The sequence below is a fragment of the Lissotriton helveticus genome, chromosome 6 (genome assembly GCF_964261635.1).
Source record: "Lissotriton helveticus chromosome 6, aLisHel1.1, whole genome shotgun sequence".
NCBI lineage: Eukaryota > Metazoa > Chordata > Amphibia > Caudata > Salamandridae > Lissotriton > Lissotriton helveticus.
This window is the reverse complement of record NC_136067.1, coordinates 68912838-68939074: the sequence shown is the minus strand read 5'-3', so window position 1 is coordinate 68939074 and position 26237 is coordinate 68912838. Positions and strand designations below refer to the sequence as shown.

The 26237-nt window shown below is 47.5% G+C and overlaps 1 protein-coding gene across 1 annotated transcript in view; it reads left to right on the top strand.

Moving 5' to 3' along the window:
• The window catches only part of CMTR1 (cap methyltransferase 1), a 650563-nt gene that overhangs the window by 544063 nt on the left and 80263 nt on the right, over positions 1–26237 (top strand). The window contains exon 21 of the mRNA XM_078647373.1: positions 14859–14906. Within this exon, the coding sequence (XP_078503499.1) occupies positions 14859–14906 (48 nt within the window). The remainder of the gene's footprint in view (positions 1–14858; positions 14907–26237) is intronic.

Below are 26237 nucleotides of genomic sequence, written 5' to 3'. Positions count from 1 at the left end.
CTGGTAGTTCCTGATGCGTGGGGAGTGCGGGCTCGAGTTTGGTATGTGTGAACTCGTGGGAGTGAATGCTGCGCGATGGTATATGCAGCTTGTATGTGTCTAGTGGGGAAGGGCCACTTCTAGACATGGCTATGTGTGTGCTGTGAAGGTGCTGGCATGTGATTGGCTGGAGCTGGCTGGCATGCCAGGCTCCAGGAAGTCTGGATGGGTCTGCCCGGTGGTGAGTGGGAGATTAGCATGCTGATGGCTGGGGAGGAGTGTACCTGTGTCCTGAATGAGGCTGGGTTTTCCCCTGACAATGCTGGCTCCGCCCCCCTGTGGTGTGTCTAACGACCCTAGCCCTGCCAGTGAATAGAGAGGGTGGTTGAGCCCATCAACAGTGCTCACAAACCAGCTGCGACTGGTTCTGCCCCCACCCTGCACCTACAGACAAAGGATTTACTGTATAAAAATGGGGCTGTGTCCCCCAAGAAGTTGTTCTCTTCCAGGATCCTGAGGGGGCTGCTGCTGGGCCAGAGGACCGCCACTTGGACTGTCTCCCTGCCTGGAGACCCAGTGTGCTGGCTCTGGGCCCAGCCTTGCCCCCCCTGCCTGCCTAGAAGGACTTTTGCTGGGCTTGTTGGCCCCTAGCGCTTGGGAGCGCTTTGGATTGCCTTTTGGCGCTTGAGAGCACTTTGTTGTGACCCAGCGCTTAATAGCGCTTTATTTGCCATTTTAGCGCTTGGGAGCGATCTGGGTGCTTTTGCCGGTGCCCACCCGGCATCTTTTGCCTGCGTGCTGTGTTGCTGGCCGAGCGAGTGCCCACCTCGCTTTATATTTTAATTGGAAGCCGGTGCCCACCCGGCATTGCCCCGGTTTATTGAATTATTTAAAAGCCTGTGCCCACCCGGCATTGCCCCGAGATCACCGCCGCAGCCCAGGGACATCGAAACCTTGGCCGGGCCGCTGCCCAGTGCGACCCGGAAGTCCCGCCTCCATACCCCCAGGGCCGCGCTGCCATTGGTGGCCCCAGAGGAAGTCAGGCGGATTGCGGCGTGACGGGGCCAGGCGGAGAAGCAGGAAGCAGCCTGCACGTCCCTCCCCCGGGGCTCCCGAGGACGAGGGAGAGCCCCGGAGCACAGCGAGGAGCCGGAAAACGAAAGTGAAGTGTGGAGAGAGCCCCCGAGGAGCAGGTGCTCTCGTGCAGAGCCGCGGCCCAGGAGAGACTCCGCTGGGACCCAGCGCGAACCCAAGCAGAGCCGGTGAGTGGGGCTGGGAGAACGAGTGCAGGGAGGAGGGCGTCGGGGCACATTGCCGGTGCCCGCCCCTCCCCTGCAGTACACGGGCCTGAGAGAGGCCCAGTGGTGTTCAAGCCCAGAGAGGCTCGTGGGGCAGTCGCCTTGGTTCTGAGTCCCCCGTGAGGGACTCCAACGACCCTGCAGCAGTGATTAGAGCCCAGAGAGGCTCTGGGGGCATTTTCGTTACTTAGAGCCCGAGAGGCTCAGCGGCGCCCCATTTGTTTTACGAGCCCAGAGAGGCTCAAGGTGCCATAATTGTTTGAGAGCCCCGAGAGGCTCAGTGGCAGCCACACAATTGTATTTAGAGCCCTGAGAGGCTCAGAGGGGGCATTTGGTTGCGTGAAGAGCCCAATGAGGCTCCAGGGGGAAACAAGTGCTCAGTGCAGAGCCCTGAGAGGCTCAGGGGGACATTTGATTTCTTCAGAGCCTGCGAGGCTCCCGTGTTGGCCCCATCATCTCCAGCTGCCCAGCACTTCGTGGGCAGCTGCCACGTTTAGGCCCCCTGACTTTGGGACACAGGGCGTCCTAGCCCCCACAAGGCCAGTTGGCCTAGGGACAGTCACAGGTGGTGGCTTAAGTGAGTTTGGCGCAATTGTTCATTTTCTGCACCTCTGAATGTGTTTTTATGCGTCATGTGCCTTGTTCTTACAACTCTGAATGTATTGTTGATGCATCATGTGTTTTCCTTCCTTACACCTCTGGATGAATGTTATGCATTGCATCATGTGTTATGTTCTTACACCCCTACAGGTATTGTGATACTTAGGTGGTTGTTTTCTCCCTAGTACAGGTGGTGCTAGTGAGGTCCTGGTTACCAGGGATTACTGGTTGTGTGCTATTTTGTGCTACAGTGATTTTACATTCTAAGTGTTACTTCTAAAAGTGTTACTTCTAAAAGTGCTAATTCCTGACAGTGGTCCAGGTGGCCCTGTCTTGTACATATCCCCTGTAAATTCTGCCCGTGCCTCTGGCACATTGTAAAGTGTGTGTTTTATCTAATGTGTTTTGGTGTAATACAAAGGCTATTTTTATATAACCTTGTGTGGAGTTTCCTTTGTGGTGGGCCTTTGGGTGTTGTTGCTGGGGTGCGTGCGCAAATACTTAACTCACATCGCCTCCAAGTTTAGCCTTGCTGCTCTCGCCACGTTACCTAGAGGGTGGGCAGGGGTTATCTTGGCGTGTAACTCCCTTGCCCTGACTTAGGAGTGGTGGTCTCTGACTGACTTTGGCGCAAGCCCTGGCCAGCCAGAGATCCCATTTCTAACAACTACAGAATGCAAAAAAACGTAAATAAAAAGCAGAAATAAAGTTTAAGGGAGGAAAAGAGTAGGAGTAAGAGAAACTGAAAGGCAAGATGAAGTACTGACAGAAAAAAACAACGCAGAAGGAAACTTAAAAGCAAGACAAACGAAAGGGACAACTAAGCACCGGAAATTTAGGCATTTGGCAAGCGCAGCGTGCCTGGGAAGGAAGCTGCATGGAAAAAGTTCCACGTGAAAAATAAGAGGGGTGCTATTGAAATGGCAGACTGAAAAGACAAGAAGGGAAGAATAGGGGAGAGTAAGGGTGACGAGACGCACGGGGAGCAGCAGCCTTTGATGTGCCGGCCGGCCGTGGGCAGTGAATAATTAGGGGACGAGAAATGCCAGAGCGCACACTGGGGGAAGCTTGTGTGGGAGGGAGGCTGGTGGCTTTGATGCGTGCACGTGCTTTTTTCACGGGCACAGCATCATATCGCCAGTTTGGTTAAGCTCTAGATAAGCCCCAATATGTCTCGACATCTGCAATGCTTGCGCATTGCCAGAGGTCGAGCCCTAAAAAGGACAGAGAGGTAGCGAAGTCAATTGGAGTGTTCCAGTCTCCCTCAAATAGAGGCTCATTTCACTGCTTATTTCACAGAGGCGGATCCAAAACCACATCTTCGGACCCAAATGCTTCTTCATATAAATACAACACTCAATCCTCTCCCTTCAGAGGTTTTTATAGAGGAGGATATAGAAGAAACAATTCCATAGGGAGGGGTAGAGGTACCACAGCAGATAACTCTCCTTCTTCTAACAAACAGTGACTTCCCAACATTCCTCCTCGATTATTTAACACCTGTTGGGGGAAGACTTAAATAATTTCTCCCCATTTGGCAAGCCATAACATCCGACAAATGGGTCTTATCTGACATGGTTATTGCCTGGTGCTTACCACCAATCCTCCAAATACTTCACTTCCCACTCACAAACTGTTGCCAGCCCGCTTACAGCTACTCAAACAGGAAGTGTAATCTCTCCTAGAAAAGGGAGCCATAGAACCAGTTCCATTACAGTACCAAGGTTCAGAGGTGTATTCTTTCTACTTTCTAATCCCCCCAAAAACGGTTCCTTAAGTCCAATTTTAGATCTGAGTGTTAAACCTGTACATGCTGTCGGAAAACTTCCTTATGGTAACGCTCCAACAGGTGCTTCCACTTCTACAACAAGGCGATTTTATGTCCACACTAGACTTAAGACTCATACTTTCACATTCCGGCCCATCCAGCTCATCGCAAATATCTTAGATTTCAGATAGCATGCAAACACTATCAGTTCAAAGTACTCCCCTTCAGAGTAACTACTGCTCCCAGAGTATTTACCAAATGTCTAGCAGTAGTAGCAGCTCATCTCAGAAGACAACATATTTACGTCTTCCCGTACTTAGACGACTAGCTCATCAAAGCCAGCATACACCAGAAGTGTCTAAAACACACTCAGACCATGCTAAACCTACTCAACTGATTGGGCTTCATGGTAAACACGCAAAAGTCTCATCTATAGTCTTTACAAATACAATCTTTTCTGGGAACGGCTCTCAACACTCACACAGCTCTAGCTGCTCCCAGTGCAGCCAGAATTTACAATATTCAAACTGTTATTATAGTTTCAAGCCAATCAAACCTTAACAGCCAAAACTTTTATGCACCTGTTAGGAATGATGGCGTCATGCATCACCATAGTGCCTCATGCACTACACATGCGTCCTCTACAGGAATGCTTAATACGTCAGTGGAACCAGTCACAGGGTCAATTAACAGACCTAGTGTTGGTAGACAGCCGCCCACATAGCTCTCTGCCGTGGTGGAACCCACAAAATTTATCAAAAGGGAGGCCTTCATCGACCCTGTTTCACAGATCGTGCTAACAGCAGACGCATTTCTCACAGGTTAGGGTGCTCATCTTCACAATTACACAATTCAGGGTCTCTGGGACAACAAGCACAAACGTCTCCACATCAACTATCTAGAGCTTCTAGCAGTATTTCTAGTGCTGAAAGCTTTTCAATCTCATCTTATAGGCAAAGTTGTCCGAGTCCCCACAGACTACATGACAGCCTTGTACTATGTACAAAAACAAGGGGACACACATTCTCTCTAGCTGTCATGCCTCTCTCAGACCATCTGGAGCTGGGCAATTCATCACAAATTCATCTTCTGGCAGAATACCCTCCAGGGGTCAACAATCAAATTGCCAACCGCCTTAGCAGAAAGAGACCGCAAATACACGAGTAGGAACTTCATCCCCAAATTCTCCTTCCATACTTTCAATAATGGGGATTCCCACAAATAGATCTGTTCGCCACAGTGGATAACACAAAATGCCCAAACTTCGTCAACAGGTTCCAACACCCTTTCTGCAAAGGCAATGCCCTATGGATCAATTGGTCAAAGATATTTGCCGCCTCTCCCACTCCTTCCGTTTCTGGTTCGAAAGCTCAGGCAAACATCGCTAACACTGATTTTGGTAGCTCCCACATGGGCCCATCAACCATGGTACACCATACTTTTGGAACTCTCAGTAGTTCCGCATGAAAAACTGTACCTCAATTCCAACCTTCTCACTGAGAACTGTGGCGAAATCAGACACCCAAACCCCAAGGAGCTCAACTTAGTAATTTGACTCCTGAAGTCAGAGAGTATGGCTACTTAAATCTGCCTCCAGACCGTATGACTATTCTAAAAGAAGCAATAAAGCCCACTACCAGAGCTTGTTATGCAGCAAAATGGAAACGATTTGTTATTTATTGTAATAACAACAAAGTTAATCTTCTGGATGCTTCTGTTCAAAATATTGATTTACCTTCGACACCTACAGCAAACTAATCTAGCGTACTCATCTTTCCTATTGCACCTTGCAGCAGTGGCTGCATATTTGCAAAATAGACAAAATTTATCTTGGTTCAAAGTCCCTGTGATTAAACCTTTACGGAAGACAAGACTCATGCGTCTACTCTTTGAGCCATTACACAATTGTCCTTTACAGTTCCTTTCATGGAAGATTGCTTACCTCATTGCAATCACTTCATTAAGGAGAGTTGGTGAGTTTCAGGTATTAACCTTAGAAGAACCCTTCTTTCAGCTTCATAAAGATAGGGTAGTTCTTCGCACCAACCCAAATTTCATCCCTAAAGTAGTTTCTGCCTTTTATCTTAACCAATCACTTGAATTACCTGTGTTCTTTCCTCAACTTGATCCTGTAGCAGAACGAGCTCTTCACACACTTGATGTCAGTTGAGCATTATTGTATTATAGCGAAAGGACAAAAGATTGTCGTAAAACAAAGCAACTGTTTGTTACATTTGCACTACCTATTAAGGGCAATCCTATCTCTAAATCTGGCATTTCAAGGTGGATTGTTAAATGCATTCAAACTTCATAAGCAAAAGCTAAAAGAACCTTCTCTATAGCCCCTAGAGCGCATACCACTCGCAAAATTGGGTCATCTATGGCCTATTTAGGTAACATTCCTACAGCTCGCATCTGTAAGGCAGCAACATTATATACACCACACACATTTACCAAACACTATTGTGTGGATGTATTAGCACGCCAATGTAGGGAAAGCAGTGCTAAAGACACTTTTTCCAGACAACTGCAACATCTACTGGTTAGCCACCGCTTTGGGCGAATACTGCTATATAGTCTATGCAAAGCATGTGTATCTACAGTACACATGCCTCGAACGGATTGTTACTTACCCAGTAAGCATCTGTATGTAGAGCTATAGATTCACGTGCTCTCTCCCACCTCCCTGGACACCTGTAGTTGTTGCAGTTCTCATTATTTACATTGCATAGGCATGGACATCTCTTTACTACACTCACACACTCCATTCTCACCCACTTGCGGGAAAACAATCTAACAATAGAGTCGATGCCCATGCGCACTATCACCGAAAGGATTAGTCACCTTACCTCGTGACTGGAATCACTTCTTCTTTGGATACAAACAACTTGCAAACAGCTGGACCCAACACTAGATGGCAGGAGTATGCAAAGCATGTGAATCTACAGCTCTACATGCCAAGAACCGGTGCCAATGGAGCTACCAGGGCTCTGAATACAGTACATTGAGAGGCTTGTTACTGTTCATCTGGTTTCCGAGCAGATGAGCATTTGCTTATTGCAAATTGACTAGTATCACAGAATGCCACCTCGAGTAGAAAATGCTAGATTATTGTTTCTCATGAGCAGCTTAAACCATGTTCATGGAGTGGTAGCAGTGATGGGACATGAAATCCCTTCTCAACCTACTTGTTCCATTTGCAATTGGGGAACTGGTACTTACTGTTGCGGTCATGCCACACCTTTGAAACGAGTTATCTCCAGGATCGTAGACTGAACCAAAGTGTTTCAGATACTTCTGGAACTGATGTGTCTAGTCTTGGCTAATGGAACATGTCTGCAGTGCTGAGAGTGTAAGGGAAACTCCTTCCTAGAATGGAGTTCATTTGATACAACCTTTGTGACTATCAGTGAGTAACACAGTTAAACAGACAAGGCTTGCTCTTTAATGATGGTGTGGGAAAACATCTAGTTCAGGCAGCATATATGTCATTACTATATATGTGAATGCCAAATAGTCCTAGTAATTTGAAAGTAAAATTGAAGGACTTTTCTTATTTTTAAGGAAATGTGCTCAGTGACATAAAGACAATATATGGCATTAACATTTCTTTTCTGAATGTGTTTCTGTATTTACACTGTGAATTGGCTGTAAGTCCGTATTGTACACACTGATCTAGGGGTACAATAAAGGGGTTACTCCCTGTGTTAAAGCCAATGGCGGTATCTTCTTGTAGGGCTTGTTTGAGATACAATTTGATAACTCATTCAGGTCTTGTAAAATCCCCGATTCAGACTTCACATTAGAGCTGCGAAGTTAGTGCTAAATTTATAGGGAAAGCAATGAATTTCATGTGCACTTCCTTTCTAACCTAGGTATTCCCTTTCTGAGAGAGGACTGTTTCCTGTTAAAAATTCATCATGCACATGAAATCATAATTGTTTTCTAGATGTAAGGCAGCTCTGCATTTTAGTCCTACCTATTTTCAGATTGTACATGTGAACAGTACAAGAACAGATATGGTTTCAAACAGGCAGTTGAGTTATGGTTCACAAACATTCAGACTCCGTGAAACTGTTTATAGATTCCAACCTAGTCCTTCTTTGCTTAGAACACTGCTCTGCTCTGTTTTTCAACACAAGCCTGCTTAGCTGCACCTAACTGCTTGCCGTCTTAGTAGTTGAAATTGGTGAGCTTGACAAAGTAGAAGTGTTCAGAGAGGACCTGTGAGAGTCTAGAGTGCTCTCCACAAGAAAAGCAAAGGCACTCCAAAGATAAATATTGTGTCAGGCATTTTTAATAAGAATAGCTGTCTCAACACATGACACAAGTCATCTTTGCAACGCTATGGTAGACGTACTTTTTTCATCCATTTTCATTTTGTGATTGTTTTAGCTTCTCTGATTCTCCTTATGGTTCAGGAATCCTTGTACTCTGTCTTTTCTGTCCATTGTCAGTTGTCTTAGGGGTGTCGAATTTCTAGCATGTTGTCCCATATGTAGCTGTGGCGAAACACCTTGCTGACAGTGTTTACCTCTGGCTCAACCAGCAACCATTTTTTCTGTCACTTGTCTCAAACTAAAGAGTTGCATCTGTTCTCATCTAAGATCTATTGGTTTTTGCTTTATCTACTGCTTCAGATGTATCTTTCTTTTGGCTGATTTTCCCCTTCATTAGTATACTCCAAGTGCCAGGCTGAATCAGGAAACGTTTTTCCCGCAGCATTAGCTCTTCATTGGTGTCAAGTGGTGCCACAAAGCTCCGACGTGACCCCACCTTTCCAGGATGTGATTAAATTGGGACATATAAGAAACCAACTATTGGCATCATCTCACCTGTTTTGCCTCCTCAACACCGCATGGGAGTTGATCTTGGTTTTTCATTGAAACACCCGAAAAAGTGCATGGTACGAGTCACTACTAGCTAAGAAAGAGAAGGACAATTCCATTCACTTGTGTGGTGACATTTGTGAGAAAGTGCCATCTTTCTTGCATTGGTATGCCCCCACTTTTTTCTGACTGCTGATGTGCTTTGACTCGGTGTGCCCTGGGCTCCTGCCAACCAGGTACCCAGGGCCTGTGTTCCTTCCCTAAAACTGTGTTGAAACTGAAACCCAATTGGCATCTCTGGCCACCTGTCAGCCCCTAGTAACTGGTACCCTAGGCACTCGGGGCATGGTGACCAGAGGAGACACCTAAGGGCTGCAGCACTTATTGTGCCACCCTTAGGGGCCCTGTACCCTGGCACCCACACACTGCCTTTGCAGGCTGAGTGCCTACGTACAGAACTAAACAAAGAGTCGACATGGCACACATCCCTCTGTGCCATGCCCACAAACCCACTGCCCTGGCATACATCAGTCACCCCTCTAGCTGGGTGCCCTATGCCAGTTGTGAGGGCACAGGTGCATGAGCCCTGTGCCCCTACAATACCCAGGGCCATTCCTGGGCACTGTAAGTGCAGTGATACCATTAAGAGTATATGGTGCTGGGATGTCGACATTACGAACTCCACAGCACTATAATGGCTACACTGAAGACTGACAAGTTTGGTATCAAACTTCTCAGCATATTAAATCCACACTGATATCCGTGTGGGATTTAATGAGAAATGCACCCAAGAGGGCATCTTGGAGATGCCCCCTGAAACCTAACCACAATCCACGTCTGGACTGAGAGGCTGCCTAGGCTGCCACACAGCAGACATGTTGCTGGACCCCTGGGTGGGGAGCCCCCGCTCTCCTGGGCCTGCAACAATGCACGTCCTGGGCGAGGTGCTAGGTCTCCTCCCCCAGGATGTGCAGGGGGAAGCTTCAAAGGCCTGCCGCCTCTGTGAGCTTCTCCAGACCATTTGCTGTACCCAGCAACTGGCCCCCACCAGTCCTGACCCCCACTCTGGCGGGAAGACTGGCGGGAAAATCTACGTCAGGAAGGGGGGGTGCCAGCCTGTGCCAACCCCACCCCTCAGGTGGGGGAGATGAGGTGAAGCACGACCCCGGGCTCCGGCCATCTTGAAGATGGGGAGCCCTGCCCAATCATAGCTAGGCTCCTGCCCCCCTCCCACAGGAGAGCAGCAGGCTAGGGGGTGTACCCACCCCAGGACAGGGACCTATTGGTCCCCGCCCTTGTCCTACCTGTAACACCCCTAAATTGAGTATTTAGGGGCTCCCTGCACCTTCTTTCCTCAGATCCTGATACGAAAAGAAGAAAAAAGATCAAGAGGAAGAAGACCCGCCGTGCAGCTGCTAACAGGACGACCACAACTGACTTGGCACAGACCTACCGGCCTGTCGGTCCTGGAACCTGCTCCTGCCTAAACCCTGGTGACTCCAGCGGACAGCAACCTTGGGACACCCAGAGGAACTGCCTGCCTTGACCCTCTTAAAGACTGGGACTCCCATCAGCAGAGGCTCTGCTACAACACCCCTGGTGCCAGCCAGGAAGCTCCGGACCAGCCCACTCTGCACCTGCCGAGCCCGGCCCGTGCCCAAGTGATCCAAGACCACGAGGACGTCCCCCCGGCGACTGTGCCCAAAGACCCTCCTCGACGACCCAGACGACACCTGCAGACTCAGAACATGGGGCCCCTCCAACCTCAACCAGCTGAGGGTAAGTCTTTCCTGACAACTAAAGACACCCCTGCACCCGGCGCCCTACAGCCTCCTGTGCCTTCCTTTGGGGTACCTACCTGTGCTCCAAGATCCCAACTTACCTCTCGAAGTGGTGGTCGCCCCTGAAGAGTCTCCGTCCCCGAGCCTGCAGCCTTTGTTCGTTTGTGACCTTTCCCATTCAATAACATTGAGCGCCCGATGGCTCAAAAGCACCCTGCATGCAGCCGCCCGAGTGCCGCTGGCCGTGCCACCTTTGCCCTATCCTACTTCCCCATTTGCCCTGAGCAAGTAACCAGGAGGCCCGCTCCCACAGCCGCGTGGCCTGCTACCCAGCAGCCACCAACCAGAGGCCCCCTGCCCCTCATTGGATAACATTGGGCCTAACTACCTCTGCACCCGGCCGCCCCCGTGCCGCTGAGGGTGAACCAACTGTACCTACCTGACCCTGGGGGACCCCTGAGTCTATGCCCAGAACCTTAACTTCAGCAGTCGAGTACTCACCTGGAAACCGGTAACTCACTTATCTACCATTGGATAACATTGACTGGCTTGACTCGAAAAATCTTCTAAGTGTGAAGTTTTGGAAACTTAAAATATTCTTATAAAATCACTGCATTCCAAATTCCGAAGTACTCACCTGTGATCAGGAATAGAAGCCAGTACTGTACCTTGTAGCCCAGTACTGAACCGCAAAAGTAATCCTTACCGGGTTTACTAGTAACCTGTATTTTCTCCATAGGAATCCATTGTCTGCTTTCCTATAACATTTCTTTTAAGTGTCTACTTTTGAAAACTTGAAATATTTGTTTAAAATCATACGAAATACTGAAACAAAATTACTTACCTGTTTTAAGTTGAGACCCCAGTGCTGGATAAAGGGAGCCCAGTACTGGATTACAAAAGTAACCAGATCGTACTTTACCTGCAACCTGAATTTTCTCCCATTGGATAACATTGCCAGATTTCTGTTGAAAAGTTTCTAAGTGTGAACTTTAAAAATAGCTTTATATTTCTGAAAAATCACTGCAATAACTAACACGTTTTTACTAAATTGTTTTCAGCGTAGACCCCAGGACTGAATCTAGGATCCAGTCCTGGAACTACCAAAGTAATCTACAAAGTAATCAACTGTGTTTATAAAGGAAACCCAATTGAACTCAATGCTAAATTGTGTGTAGAATTGTGTTGCCTACTGCAACCCCTGTACCTATTGTGGTTACAAAGTTTATTGCCTTTCTGCAAAGTACTCATCTGAGACCTCTCATATTGAGAACAGTTTATTTTGATACCTGTTGGCTCTAAAAAAAAAAAAAACTATATCTTTGATATAAAAACAATTGGCCTGGAGTTCAGTTTTTTAGTGTGTGAAACATTTTGCTGACTGAGTGTGTACAACAAATGCTTTACACTGTCCTCTGGTACTGCCTTACTGCTCGACCAAGCTACCACTTTAGAGAGTAAGGTCACACCTGGCTTTAACCTCTGTTATACCTCTGGGGTTTGTGGACTTATTCTGGTCCAGTATATATAGAGCCACTTTCTCACAACATTTAGTCCCAGTGCCAACCAAATTAAAAAGATGATATTAAAGAACTAGAAACTTCTATAATTTGAATATACCAAGACCACATGTTGCTTATAAGAACGGCAAAAATGTACAACAGTACTTGTTAGCAGCTCAAAACCTAAAGACATTGTCTGTGGACCTTTTGGCCTTACTGCCACTTCCTCGTTTACTAGGTCATTATGAATGCAGCATATGTAGTTTGTGCAATTACACCACTAATTTAAAAGGAACCACCATTAAAAAACTCACATTTTCCAACTGCAACTCAAGAAATGTGATTTACTGTATCACATGTACATGTAATCTTCATTTTATAGGACAAACCACACAAGAAATGAGGAAGAGAATCATTCAACACGGTGTTGAGCTGGTTTAGATCCTATTTAGCTGGTCGCCGGCAGGTGGTCTGGGCCCCCCCATACTCAGTCGAAGTGCCGCCTTTGGAGGTCGGAGTCCCGCAGGGGTCGGTGCCGAGCCCGACTCTCTTTAATATCTTTATGACCCCTTTGGCGGTGCTGGCGGAGTCCTTTGGGGCTCAGATCGTGTCATACGCCGATGACACCAAGCTCCTTTTCACTTGTGGTAAGGGGGCTGAGTTCGATGGAGAGAGCATCCGCGGGTGTCTTGGGGCTGTTTTCGAATGGTTTCAAGGAAACAGCCTCAAGTGCAACCCCGATAAATCAGAGGTGCTTTTCTTCGGATGTCAGGCCGACCCGAGCTGGCGGGATTGGTGGCCTGTGAACATGTTCCCTCCTGCGTCCTCCTCTTTGGCTGCTAAGAACTTGGGGGTCAAAATTGACAACAGCCTATCGCTTAAGTCCCAGATCCTTGGACTGACTGGCACTTGCTATGGGCTCCTCAAAATGTTACGCAAGTTCCTTCCCTTGCTCTCGCTTGCGCATAGGAAGACTACTGTCCAGGCTATAATTTGTTCTAGGCTGGACTACTTAAATGTTTTATACTTAGGTCTTCCGGACTATCTACTACAAAAACTTCAGGTGGTCCAAAACTTGGCAGCACGGGCAATTTTGGCCTACCTCGTCAAGCGAGAGCTTCGGATCTCCTACACTCCCTACACTGGCTCCCTATTCGGAAGCGGATTGTTTTTAAAGCACTTACGCTGGCGCATAAGGCACTCCATGCTATGGGAGCTGAATATATTCAGAAACGTCTTGCTTTCTACAAACCAACTAGATCCCTTAGATCGGAATCTCTTGGTCTTGCTGTTAGGAAAGCAAGGGTAGGGGGGACGCTCTTTTAAACGTCTGGCTCCCCAGCTTTGGAACACCCTCCCTCTGTCGCTCCGCTGTACTCCGAACTTGCTGGCCTTTAGAAAGGGTCGGAAGACGTGGCTCTATGGACAGTGATCCGCTTGCTTCTTCTCTATTTTTCTGCCTTGCCCTCTGTAGTCTGCTGTGGGTTGGAAAGCGCCGGGACACTCTTTGGAGTAGCCGAGCGCTATATAAGACACCCATAACATAACATAACACAGATCCAGGATTAAGCACCCTTAGTTTCTCACTATGAAGATCTGAAGCATTGGGGCGTGGTCTGCCCAGCTAACATGGCAGAAGCACAGTAATCGCTCTCCTGGACCTTCTTAAAATCAGCAAACCATCCGACTGTTACGGATCATTTTCCCCTCTAAGACCGCACCTTAAATGACCCCTTAACACTACCGAGTAAATCCGGGACCCTATGTCGTGATTCCCCCGTGTTGGCACCTGGTAGCCCCACTCTAGAGTCGCATCCTTCCCCGACCCGGATAGTATTGACTGTGCTAGACCAAGATCTAAGAGGTAGTTCCTTCAGAGCTAAACTAAACAGACATGAGGCTAAGTTGATTGAAAAGAAATGGGCACAGTCTCCAATGGCTTCAATGACTATGAGGAATTTGTCTTTAAATAAAAAAATGAAATGCGGCAGCAGTGTACTCACCACCAAAGGTTGTAGATTAGGACTTCTGTAAGGTAGCTTCTTTCTTTTGGAGTATATTATGCTAATGTGAATGATAATTATAGATTGTATCTAACAAGGCATGATTTATAGTGCAATACCAAAATAGTAGAAAGTACACAGTTAATGGTGGTTCAAATGTAGCTGTAGGGGTGGCAGATTTGCTTGTATGCAATATCTACATTCTTACCACTCTAAGATGGTACCCATATACACAGGAAGGAGCACTGGTGGCAAATTATGTGACTCGCTCACTCTTGATATGTTAATGTCCTTTTGCTATAAATATCAAACCCCTAAGGACTTTTTTGTTGCTAAACCAAAAGATGGCTCAAGTTTTGTCATATCACAGCATGAGATTATGAAGTATAATCCACTTATTTTCTCCTTTAACCATTCCAACAGTAGACATGCAGTTTTAGAACTTGGACTTGCTCACTGCACAACGGCTAGCACAACTTTGACACGGCAGTGTGCCTGGGCTTGATTTGCACGGTGCCTTTGATTTATGAAAACTTAATCACATACTATTCATAGCAGAATCAATAGTACACTCAAGCATACAAACCCAAACATGCACCAAGACAACCGTAATAAAGAAGTCATTAGATTCTGGTAGTTTATTATCGAACTTGAAGGTTACAGGTAAATACAAGGTAGACAACTCTCATTACATCCCCTATAGGTACTTGCTAGCACCAGAGAGGCACACAGAACCTTTTCATTCAACACTTTCGGCAACATTGTCGCTTAATTGCGCTTTTATTTTTAACATATGAAATCTCTTTGACAGGAAAATCTTTATCCTTAAGGAAATACAAGGATAAAGAGTATTTGAGTTACCAATCTGAAATTGGTGTGTTTATGTATTGTTGATTGTCTATGCAAAAATCTAATGCAGCGAAAATCTATTTAAAAAAGATATCCTCCTGTCCTATCATGAGTGGTATTCTAAACATGTAACTTTATAAAGTTGTACCCAAAATGAAGAGCTACTTTTATGGTGCAACAACGTTTCCTCTTTTTTTGAACCCACATAGCACTACAATAAATACTTAATGCAATATGTTTCTTTCCCAGAGTGAAGGAAGTTTATAGATTAGAAGACATGGAAAAGATCTTTTTAAGGTAAGTTGTAAGAAGTTGGTGTAAGAAATGTGGCTATAGTATCTTAATGTTTTCACTGATGCTTAATGTAGTGTTGCATTTTTATTGACAAGAGAAGAAATAAATGCCTGTGATACATTCAGTCATGACTGAAGTGTCGTGTTAGACCTGCATTTAAAAAAATACTCTTCATTTTGTGAGGACACCTGGATTTTCTTTTGTTGTGTGTCTAGGTGTGTGATTCTCGTGAGTCTCCCTAAGCCTGCTTCAAATCTCCTGGTGTCCTGTTTTTTTAAAAAAAAATTTAAAGTGTTAATTGAATATAACAGCGGCACCCATGACAATAATCACATAATCATGTTACATTTTAATCAGAAATTTCAGGCAATCAAATAATCCGCAAAACAGCGGGTAGTTTCGATCATGAAAACTTAGGCAATGCAACAATTCTCAAGACAGCACTTACAGCAACGATTCTCGTCTAGCTAAACATGTCTTTCTATGCGCCGCAACACTACACCTCTCCATCTTCGTCATCTGAACTATCAACATCTTCCTCTGGCAGCAATTCGCATAAGTCCCCTCTGAAAGTGTTCCAAGGAGCCCAGATCTTGTTCCATTTACGCGGATTTCCCCTGGCCGCATATACTGTACGTTCCGTTACCATGATCATGTCCATATTGCGCCCCATCTCTGCGCTATGTCTCTCTTTGCAACCATGAGGCCGAGTGTACCCCAGGTTTGACCATGGCGAGTGAGATCCGTGGGGTCCCATATATTCAGAAGACATTTTCACGGTTCAGGCAGGAGGGAAACCTCCAGTGTCTGTGAAATAGTGCGCAGGACCTGTCGCCAGTATTCTATTATAATTGGACAGTCCCACAGGGTATGGAAAAGTGTGCCTTCCTCCCCACACCCCCTGAGGCAGAAGGGATGCGCCGCACGTTTTATCTTGTGTAAGGTGGTTCTGGTGTAATATACGCGATGTATTATTTTGAGTTGCACCAGCCGGAACTTGGCCGATATGCCCACCTCCCTAGGGGATGCCAGGGCCGCCAACCAATCCGTATCGTCCATATCCCCCACTTCTGCCACCCACTTGTCCCGGAGTCCAAGTGTGGGATTGGGCATATTGTTAAGGAGCTTCTGATACGTGAGGGACATTGCGCGTTGCTGCTTGAAGTCTGTGAGTAGACGGTCCTCCAATGGCGAGGCCTCTGGGATGTCAGTGTCGGCTGGGAGTGCCGTTAGCAAAGCATGTCTAATTTGTACATATCTGTATGTTTCGGTTTGACCAAAGTCATATTGTTGTTGGAGTTGTGCAAAGGGAATCACCGTCCCCTTATCCCACATGTCACCCACCGTGGAGATCCCGATATTGTCCCATTGCGTAAAGCCCTTGCTATTCCTTAAATGTCCCAATGCCTTGGTGTCCCAGAGCGGGGTGAGTTTGGTGATAGTTCCTTTCCAACCAAATTTCGCCTGTGCGGCATACCACAACGTGACTGTCTGTTTTGTGGGTCCTATTAGTTTTGCGGCCTGACTTCTATTATATAGCACCGCCATCATGTTGTTTGTACCTAATTGCAACCTGTCTGCTCTGTATGCCGGATCGTCTTGGGGTGCATGAATCCAGTAATTGATGGTTTTGAGTTTCGTCGCCCAATAGCATAACTGTAGGTTTGGCAATGCAATCCCGCCATCATACCAGCTCCTATTTAATTTGATTTGGGCTATTCGCGCCGGCAGGTTGCCCCACAGAAGGGTCAAGACCTGTGCTGCGACTTGTTTAAAGTATCGTGGCGGTATCGGGTATGGTGTGTTATCAAGAGCATAAAGGAACCTCGGCAAGGCCATCATTTTATATAGCGCTGCTCTCCCCAGCAGCGTTAGGGGCAAGGACGCCCAGTGTTTGACATCGCGCTTCAGTCGCTCTAGAGGGGGTGCCAGGTTTTTAATAAAGAAGTCTGCCGTATCTCAAGTGATGTGTATACCTAAATACTTAAAGGAGTCTCTAGTTAGTACGATCAGGCATTCCGCGGGTAGTGACAGATCTGGACCTTTTAGAATGTATAGAACCGATTTGGACCAGTTTATCGTGTGTCCGGATGTTTTCCCGTGTGAATTGCAAATCTCAAAGAGCTCAGGTATACCATGGTCAGGGTCCATAAGGCATAGCAACATGTCGTCAGCATAGAGTGAGATGCGATCTTCCCACCCCGCCGTCCAGCTAACGCCTTTTAGCAACGGGGTCGTCCTAATTAAGGTCGCCAATGGTTCCAGCGCCAACGCAAACAACAACGGCGACAGCGGACAGCCCTGGCGTGTCCCCCTTGCCTGTTGTATAGTATGTGATATGTGGCCGTTGGCTGTTACCTGAGCCACTGGATTAGTGTATAGGAGTCGTATCCAGGCCTGGAATTTAGGGCCAAAGCCCATATTGCTGAGAACTGCGAAGAGGTATTGCCATTCTACCAAGTCGAAAGCCATTTTTGCGTCCAGTGACATTATCACTGTTGGTTCTGAAAGTGTCGGAGCCCGCGCCAGAACTCCGTAAGCCCGCCTGAGGTTAAGAGCAGTGTTTCGGTGTGGCATGAAGCCTGATTGGTCCAGGTGGATCAGCTGAGGGAGGTGGGGCATTAGTCTATTTGCTAGTACTTTTGCCAAGATTTTGGCTTCCGCATTTAGGAGTGATATCGGGCGGTAAGAGGTGCATTCTGTTAGGGGTTTACCTGGCTTAGGAATTGCCACAATTGTTGCTGTGCGCTGATCCAGCGGGAGTATAGCTGTTGCTAGGCTGTCATTATACATTGCCAGCAGCGGAGCGCTTAGCGTATCGGACATGAGCTTGTACCATTCTATGGGGATCCTGTTGGGGCCCAGCGCTTTTCCAGATTGCACCGCTCCTATGGCCGACAGTAGTTCTTCGGTTGTGAGGTCTGCCTCCAGTTCCGCGACCGCCCCGGGTGGGAGGGTACGGGTTTCTATGTTGCTAAGCGAGTTGCGCGCTTCGGATTCTAATACTTCCCGATCTGAAGTGTAAACTTCTTTGAAGTGGTCAGCCAGTGTGTGTACTATCTCCTCAGGATGTGTCTGTAGTATGCCTGCCTTCGAGTATAACTGTTGTATCCCTCTGGGTCCTTTCCCCTTATTATCCAACCATGCCAACATTTACCCCGCCTTATCCCCTACGTCATAAACTTTGTGTGTCGTCGCGGTGATGTAGTCTATGGTTTGGTGCTTCAAGTGGTCCCTGTAGCGCTGTTGCTGCAGCTGTATGGCATGTGCCGAGTTTGAGGAGGGATCTGCCATGTGCGCTATGTTTGCCGTGTGTAAGGTGAGCTCCAATTCAGCCGGTGCTTTGTGTTGTGACCGTTTATGCCCTGTGATAGAGTTAATAGCCTGTCCCCGGAGGACCGTCTTGTAAGCCTCCCAAAGTATGGACGGGGATTCTACAAAGGTAGTATTTTTGTCAAAAAATTGTTTAGTAGTGCCTATGAGTTCTTTCCGTATGCTGGGGATTTTCAGATAATTAGGGTAAATGGGGTATATTATCCTGCGAGATTTCTCCCTGCAAGAGCGAGTCAACAACACGGGAGAGTGATCTGAGATGCCCCTGCGTTTGATTTCCACATCCTCGACATTCTGTAACCTCGATCCCACCATTAGAAAATAGTCTACTCTTGACAGACTATTGTGTACCGTGGAGTGATATATGTATTGGGTTGCTGCTGGGTGCGTATGTCGCCAGACGTCTATCAGCCCCATCGCCTCTAGTAAGCCCTGGAATCGGGAGGGACCAGATGTTTGTGGCTGCGCCGGGAATCTGTCTATTGCCGTGTTTACGGTTGTGTTAAAGTCACCTCCTATAATGAGGTCTCCTTCCGGTAGGGTTAAGAGAAATGCTCCTAATGCAGGCATTGCTACTGATTGCAGTGCCGGAGGCACGTATACTGATACTATGTTTAGAAGTTTGCCCTCCCATTGGCCTTGAATTGCTGCGAAGCGCCCCTGGTCATCTATCTTGGTCTGTAGCAGTATAAACGATGAGGTCTTTTTGATCAGGATACCTGTTCCTCTCGAGCCTGAAGTAAACTCAGCGTGTGCCGCCATCTTGTACCCTCGTCTGTCTAGAGCTTGGCAAGCCCTCCCTGTGAGATGTCTCTTGCAGAAGGACTACTGTTGGGCTATGCCTATTTAAGGCCTGCAGTACCAAACTCCTCTTAATTTTATCGCCCAAACCTCTCACATTCCATGTTAGTATCCTCAGGGGTGGCACTGGGGTCTCTTGTGTCGTGTCATAATGGACGTCACCCTGTGTATTGCGCGCCAGGAAGGGCCTACCGGATTCTGTGGAGTTGCTTTCGTGTAATGACATCAATGCGTCTGTGGCCTGCAATGTGTTTCCCTTTTGTCTTAATCGTGATGTAACCGTCATCTCTTCGTGCTCTCAGTATGTGCCTGTTGTCAATTCCTGCCATAATAGTTAAACATAGAAAACCAAAACTACCCCTCCCCCCGCCTCCCTGCTTAACGGACATAGAACCACCTGCCTCCCCAACTTAGCAGAGTGCTTCTCCCCATCCCAAACCATAGTACTTGCTTGTCGGGGTATAAGGTCCGTAGAGGCAGCAGCCCTCACTGCCCCCTCGGGCATGCCTCAGTTCAGAATCCAGAGCCAGCCCACTCTTCAGTAGTTGATATAGTATTATTGCCGGTAAGAGCCGAGAGGTCAATGTTCGAGTCTCTGTGCATTTTCTTCTGTCCGCGGCGAGCGGTCCGGTCCGGTCCCCCCCGCCTCTGTTCTTGAGATCCAACTTGGTCATCCTCCTGTTGATGCCGGTGATTCTTGTTGGTGCGTCGCTGTGCTCCTACTTGCCGCCAACCTTCCAACCAACCGTATGCCGCTTCTGGCGTGTCGAAGAACCATGTTTTATCGTCGGCTATTACTCGCAGCCCGGCCGGGAATAGCATGGAGTAGGGCAGTTCAGGCGCCCTCATCTCCTTTTTGACCTCCATGAAACTTCTCCTGCGACGGGCCACCTCTGCTGTGTAGTCTGGAAAGAAGGCAAGCGTGGAGTTATGTATACGGATCGGCTGGGATGTTCTTGCCGCTTGCAAGATTGTGTCCCTATCTCTAAAGTTGAACAATCTGGCCAGTACCGGTCTTGGGGACGACCCCGGCTTTGGTTTGCCACCCGGGACTCCATGAGCCCTTTCAACTGAGAAGAAATGGGATAGACCCTTAGGTTGTAGTTTGGTTTTGATCAAGTCCTCTACGTACAGGTCCATAGCTTGGGTCCCTTCTGTTTCAGGAAGTCCAAGAATTTGTACATTGTTCCGTCTCGATCGCCCTTCTTTATCATCCAGCTTATCCTTCAGGTGTTTATTTTCTGTCTCAATCCGCGCCATTGTTCTCTGTAATTCTGACGTATCCTCCACCAGTGACTTCGTAACTATTACTACTTCCTTGATCCGTTCAGTCATCTTGTGGAAGTCTGCCCGCAGTAGAGAAACGTCCGTTGAGATCGTCCCCACCGTTGTCTGAACTGTCGATAATGCTTTCATGATGTCTTCCAATATGACCTTTTTTGCCCCATCGCCTTCAGGTGTTTTCCCCGTAGATGGACGTCCCTCCGGTAATTGCGAGCTAGATTTCTCATACGCATATTTGTCCAACTTAGCCTGCGTTGATTGGTTCCTCTGGCCTCTGCCCGCCATGGTGCCTTTTCTAAGAGTTCCGCTGCGGCAAGGCCGGCGTAGGGCGGAGATAAACAACCAGGCCGAATCCTTATGTGTACTGGTATGGAGCGGTGATCACAGTATTGGTCTCCCTTTAGCTTCCGGTGGGTGGTCATGCTCACCTGAGGGCGTGTTATGCCCCAATGTCTCGCTCCAAGAGCCGGCCTGGACACACAATGTAGCGGCGATGGTGATTTGTGGACAATAATGGAGCTTAATCTGCCTGTGACGTAGTATCCGCTGGGTCTCCATGCTCCTTAGTACATACGGGGCATAAGGCAGGAGGGGGGTGGCCCTAGATCTCACCTCCACCACATCCACCGTTAGTCGGCCGGCCTGTCTCTGTGTGAGCTACTGGACCCTCTGATGGGTGGTTCCCCTGCTGGCAATGTTCTCACTATGTCTTTGCACCCTGTATGGCCAAGTACGTTTCTTCCTTCCACTGTTGTGTGGAGCTGCCGGTGTGCGCAGCCCTCGCGTCGCTGCCCCTCACTCTCCCAACCTGAATCCTCCCGTCTGTGTGCAGCTGCAGTTGCGTTTACCGTGCGGGAGGGCCGGCAAGTACTAAAATCACCTCCGTGTTCCCCACTGGTGCCACTTCGCTGCAGGGGGAAGGGGGGGGGGGGGGGGGGTGGGGGGGGTCAATGTAGGAGAGAGGCGCTGGGCAAATCTTCGCGGCAACCGAAGATCGCAACTTACGGTGCCCAATGTCACTGTTTGTGGTTTCGGGACTGTCGAGTCTCATTGCGGCATCCAGGAGCACCGAAAGCACTGCTACTGTGTGCGTTCCGCTGCTGAAGGTACTTCAAGCGGCCGCCTCCCGTCCCGGTCGAGACAGGAGGTCCTTCTGGTTTCGTGGTGCCCGGCTTTCTCCCACTTCCGCCCGGCTCTGGAAAGGCGGCCGGTCGCGGCTTGTGGCCGTTGTATAGGCCCTCAGATCCGCCACCTCCGGTTCACAGCTTCGGAGCGCCTCCCGACTCCACCGGTCTGTCCAGCTCCGCTCCGGACCTCCGATATCGCCCCGGGGGCCTCGTTGCAGAACGGATTAATGAGCGGATTGATGGTAAAGGGCGCCTCACCCACGGAACTCAGCAACTACGCCGCCATCACTATCGGCTGCTAGCCATGCCCCCCCTGGTGTCCTGCTTTAGTTAGTTCCTCGTTTTCCTGCTTTTAGGTGTAAGTGGAAGCTGTCTGGTTGCAAAAGACCTATTGTATGCTTACAGAAAACTTACTGTGGGCTTATGCTCACCTTTTGCTTACCATAGGTGAACTTTGTCACACTCATTTGCTTGTTTCTTATTCAATGTCTTGCCTTTCTCTTCTTGGGTTCCTATTGACTGGATGTATCCTTTTACCCCTCACTTTATGGCAAACTTCTTTTTTCTTTTTATGCAAGAACTCCATGAAAATGCATGTGTTTTCCAGCTTGCTAACTTGTGCACTTCTCTCCTGCAAAACTACCCCACCCCATGCACTCTGTTTTGCTCTCCCCATGTGTGCTTCTCCCCTTTACCCTTGTCACCCTCTCCCTAATGTGCTGCATTTCCCTCCTTACCCACCTACCTTAATATTACCCCCTGTTGATTATACTACCCATCCACTTCCGGTTGCTCCTTCTCCCCTCTGCCCCCTCCTGCTTCATTGACCCCCCACAGGGACTGTCTTCAAATTGATGCTGGCTTCTTCGCCTTTCAAAAATCAAATTCACGCTAGTGACTCCAGTTTCATGCTATTGGCTTTTCACTTCTTTTATTTACATATCCATTTTGGAACGCGAGATAAAAAAATTGGTACTCGCCTCCATTTGCTGATATAACACTGAAACTGCATATGGAATTATTGTTTTTGCTAATGCTGCACAATATCAGCAAAAACAATGATAAAGCCAGTAGAATAATTATGCAAGAATTATTGGCTTTGCCAGTGCTTGTTGTGGATGTGATTTACAGGCAGACAACTAGCACCTTTCCCACGCAGGTGTGCATCCCAGATTCTTTTTTGTGCCAAGTGCTGCAGAACAGAACCTCCTCGAGATCATCCCCATTTATTCTCCAAATGTGTTGTTTCTAGGTTAAGCCTGAGCCAGTGCGCAAGCGCTGCTCTGGGGATAATCTGTTGTAATTTAGTGTCGGAGAGAAGCCCAGCATACTCCCCCGCCCATGTTATTCATTGGCTTGTGTCTTTGTCCTTCTTAAATGCTGGCTTCCGATTTTGTAATTAGTTTGTTAGTCCCTCCTTAGTACCACCGTGTTGTCATTTGTAACCTCCAATGGCTAGTGGCCCCTTTACTTGGTTGTTACACGGTAGTAGTACTCTTTGCTTTAATGAGTTTCTCCTACTGCAGGCATGAGGACGTGCTTTGCTTACATTCAGCGCGCTGTGCGCACTTTCACTTTTAAAGCAGCCAGGGCAATGGCAGCCACTTCGAATCCAATGCCATAGGTCTCGCTTTTAAATGCAAGACCTATTGCATTCCAGATATTTTTTCCAGAACGCCCAACACTGCGCTTTATCTTTAACATAGCGCCCTCACGCCTTTTTCTTGTTATACATGGGCGCACAAAGTTGTCAATGGCACCCGCGGTTTAAAGTCCTTCATTTCCCCCCCATACCCTCCCGCCACGCTTTACCTTTCAGTAAGGCGCCCGCTTTTAAATTACCAACATTGTCTCGAGCAGGAGCAACTTCTGCGCATGTTCCAACACGTGTGCGTTTTAAAGGGCTCAAAAAAGCATAAAAGCAGTATGAATCTGGTACAATATTTCAGGATTTAATAACACAGACTTGGTGATGGGGTGAAATAATACCAGAAAACATTGATTCGACATATATTTCAAAGAAGATTATCCTGGCAGAATACGTTTGTTAGCAAACATATTTAAAAGAAAATACGAGCCTCGAATGTATGCATCTAATGAATTTGAAAAACACAGTGGCGAATTTTGTTTGAAAAACTTTTCACACGTAACAGGAAGCACAGCGTTAGTGCAAACCGTTTTACAGGAGGAAAAGATATTGTTAGTGGGAAGTCTAATATTACGAATGGTTCTCGTACATAAACCACGAGCGAACAGAGTACGATTAGGAAAAACTGCTGAATTTGCACCCATAACTCCTAAAGCCATCACGAAACAATGCACAGTCGTGGTCGAGGCCAATCTAGTCTTTCTTAGTTCCGAGGTGAAAATATTCTAAGTACAGAGTAAGTTGAATAATGGTAACACACAGGAGCTGCCGCAATGTTTTTAAAAACGCTACGCACGACAAGTTATTATATTAACAGCAGCCATAATGAAATAAATAACAATCAAAGCAATAATAAAAATAATACCAATTATAAGAATAGCAATAATAATATTATTGATGTTATTGATAGTGATAATACAGCTTCCACTATATGTAAATATAAGAAAACACATTTTGCACTGCAAGCGTAGACTGAGATAGGAACAGATGCACGCTCACACACCTGTACAAGTGATTTCGCCCGTAACTTGCACACGTGCCAGATAGGGAAGAGTGCAAGCCCGATCTTCCGTTGCAGCCCTCTTTGAACGCTTAGCACAGATTTTGCCCTAACCACTTTTACTAGTTGTCAAAAAGACTGGATCCAAGCAGTCTTTGTTTTTTTGCAGGAATCCTTTTTTCAACACAGTATTTATATATAATTGTGCGCCTGCAACTTTTTTTTATGAAAACATTTTTCGAAATAAATACGCCCGATGCCTTTTGTGCAAGAGGCTGCACAGTCCTGTACAAGGAGGCACTCTAACATCAGATGATTGCTGATAAGAGGGACAACAGTCCTTTGGGTTATTACTGCATAAGTGGTCAGAAAAAGCTCAGCTTTCCAAGAAAACCGTGCAATCTATAGTCAAGGGCACATCTACTGAAAAGAAGAAAAATAAGCATTTGCAATGCAATAGTTCTCGCATTTGCACGAGTTGAAGCTATTGGCATTGTAAATGATAATGCCTTTAATTTATGTTTTAAAAACCAAAACACAAATAAAAGGCATTGTCAATTATAATGCCAATAGCTCAAACTCGTGTATTACAAATGCTTGTTTCACTTGTCCTCATATGTAAGTTTCTTAGTCTGCATCTCCTGCTCTGTGTGCTTTAAAAACATCTGGAGTGCATGCAGATTATGCTCAGCCATATCTCACAGTTGATATCAGATTTCATCAATAAACATCACAGGCTCAGTACAGGGACTCTGATTTCAGGTGTGGCATTCAAGTAATGTTCTTTCTGGAATTTGCCATCTTATGGGCATGCCATTTTTAGGAGTTGAAATCAGTATTCCTTTCTTTTAGAGGCATATTGTGAAGGAATAATCCTTTGCGGAGGTCCTCCTCGTTGCCTGTATATGTAAATGGTTTGAGTGGTACGCGTTACTCTTGGAAGGATTGATGCACAACAGTTTTCCACAGTATCGAATAACCTTTTCCTGCATGTTAAGGCTCACAGAAGGCATATAAAGCCTCCTGCAACAGAGGGCTGTTTTGACACAAAGCCCTGTTGCAATGTTGGGTCAAGTTCCACTCATCCTCTGGGCACCTCCTCTTTCCTGCACCAGATTCTGAATAGACAGGAATTTTCTCTCATGATTCAGTAGCTTGGAGGTGGTGCCCTCCATTGGAAGTTGGGGTGGGATGACTCATTGTATCTGCTTGAGGCGGGGCAAGATGGCGGCCGCCTAGTGTGGCTGGTGCAGAGCTGCGGTGAGGACGCATCACAGTAGGAGCCTGATGGCTGTATAGCGGAATCCCAGGGGCCCGCCCGGCAACTCACGGTACTAACAGGATTACTCACGAGGCTTAGAGAGAAATGCTGACGGCACTTACGTGTCGAGGATCAGCGAGGCAGCTTCTCCGGGCGTTGGTTCGTGCGCTGGAGACTCTCTCCCCCAGCCGAGGCCGTTGCACTGGTTTGGGAGGGCGGAGTCAGATGCGGAGTCAGACGCAGAGGCAGCTGTGTGGAGTGGAATCCGGAGCGGAGTGCTGCCGCAGTCAAGGCAGACAAGGAGACCGATGTGTACCTCCACAAAGGAGGAGGGCAACGGGGAAAGAGATGGCTCCGAAATTGAACCAGCGATTCAAGGCTGGTTATCAGAGGAAAAAACCCCAGGAAGAGATCGAAGCTGAAGAGCCCCTTGCGGAACAACAAAGGAAGAGGCAGCAAGGCGCCCCTAAGACTCGACAAGCCACCGCTTCCATAAAAGACTTGTATTCTAAAGCGGGTAAGGAGAAGGGGATCAAAGACTTGGGGGGGGGGGGGGCGATCTAACCCCGCTGCCACCCCAAGAGACAGTGTCTTTGGTATCTTCAGCGGAGGCTCCCAATAATCCTGCCTCTCCGTTAGAACTTGCCATCTTGGGGCCTGAAACTGAATCCCCGGGTGGAAATGCAAGTCTAGCAGTGGTAGCGACCCCAGCAGAAGAAACATTAAGCAATGGAGGAAATGTCGGGAGCAATGTGAGCCCCCAGGTGAAACAACTAGCGGGGGGCTCCCAGTCTTTGTCTCAGGATGCCGGGGTGCCAAAGTCATTTCTACAATGCAGACTACTGTGGTGGTTACTATGGACCCCCTGGGGCCAGAATCG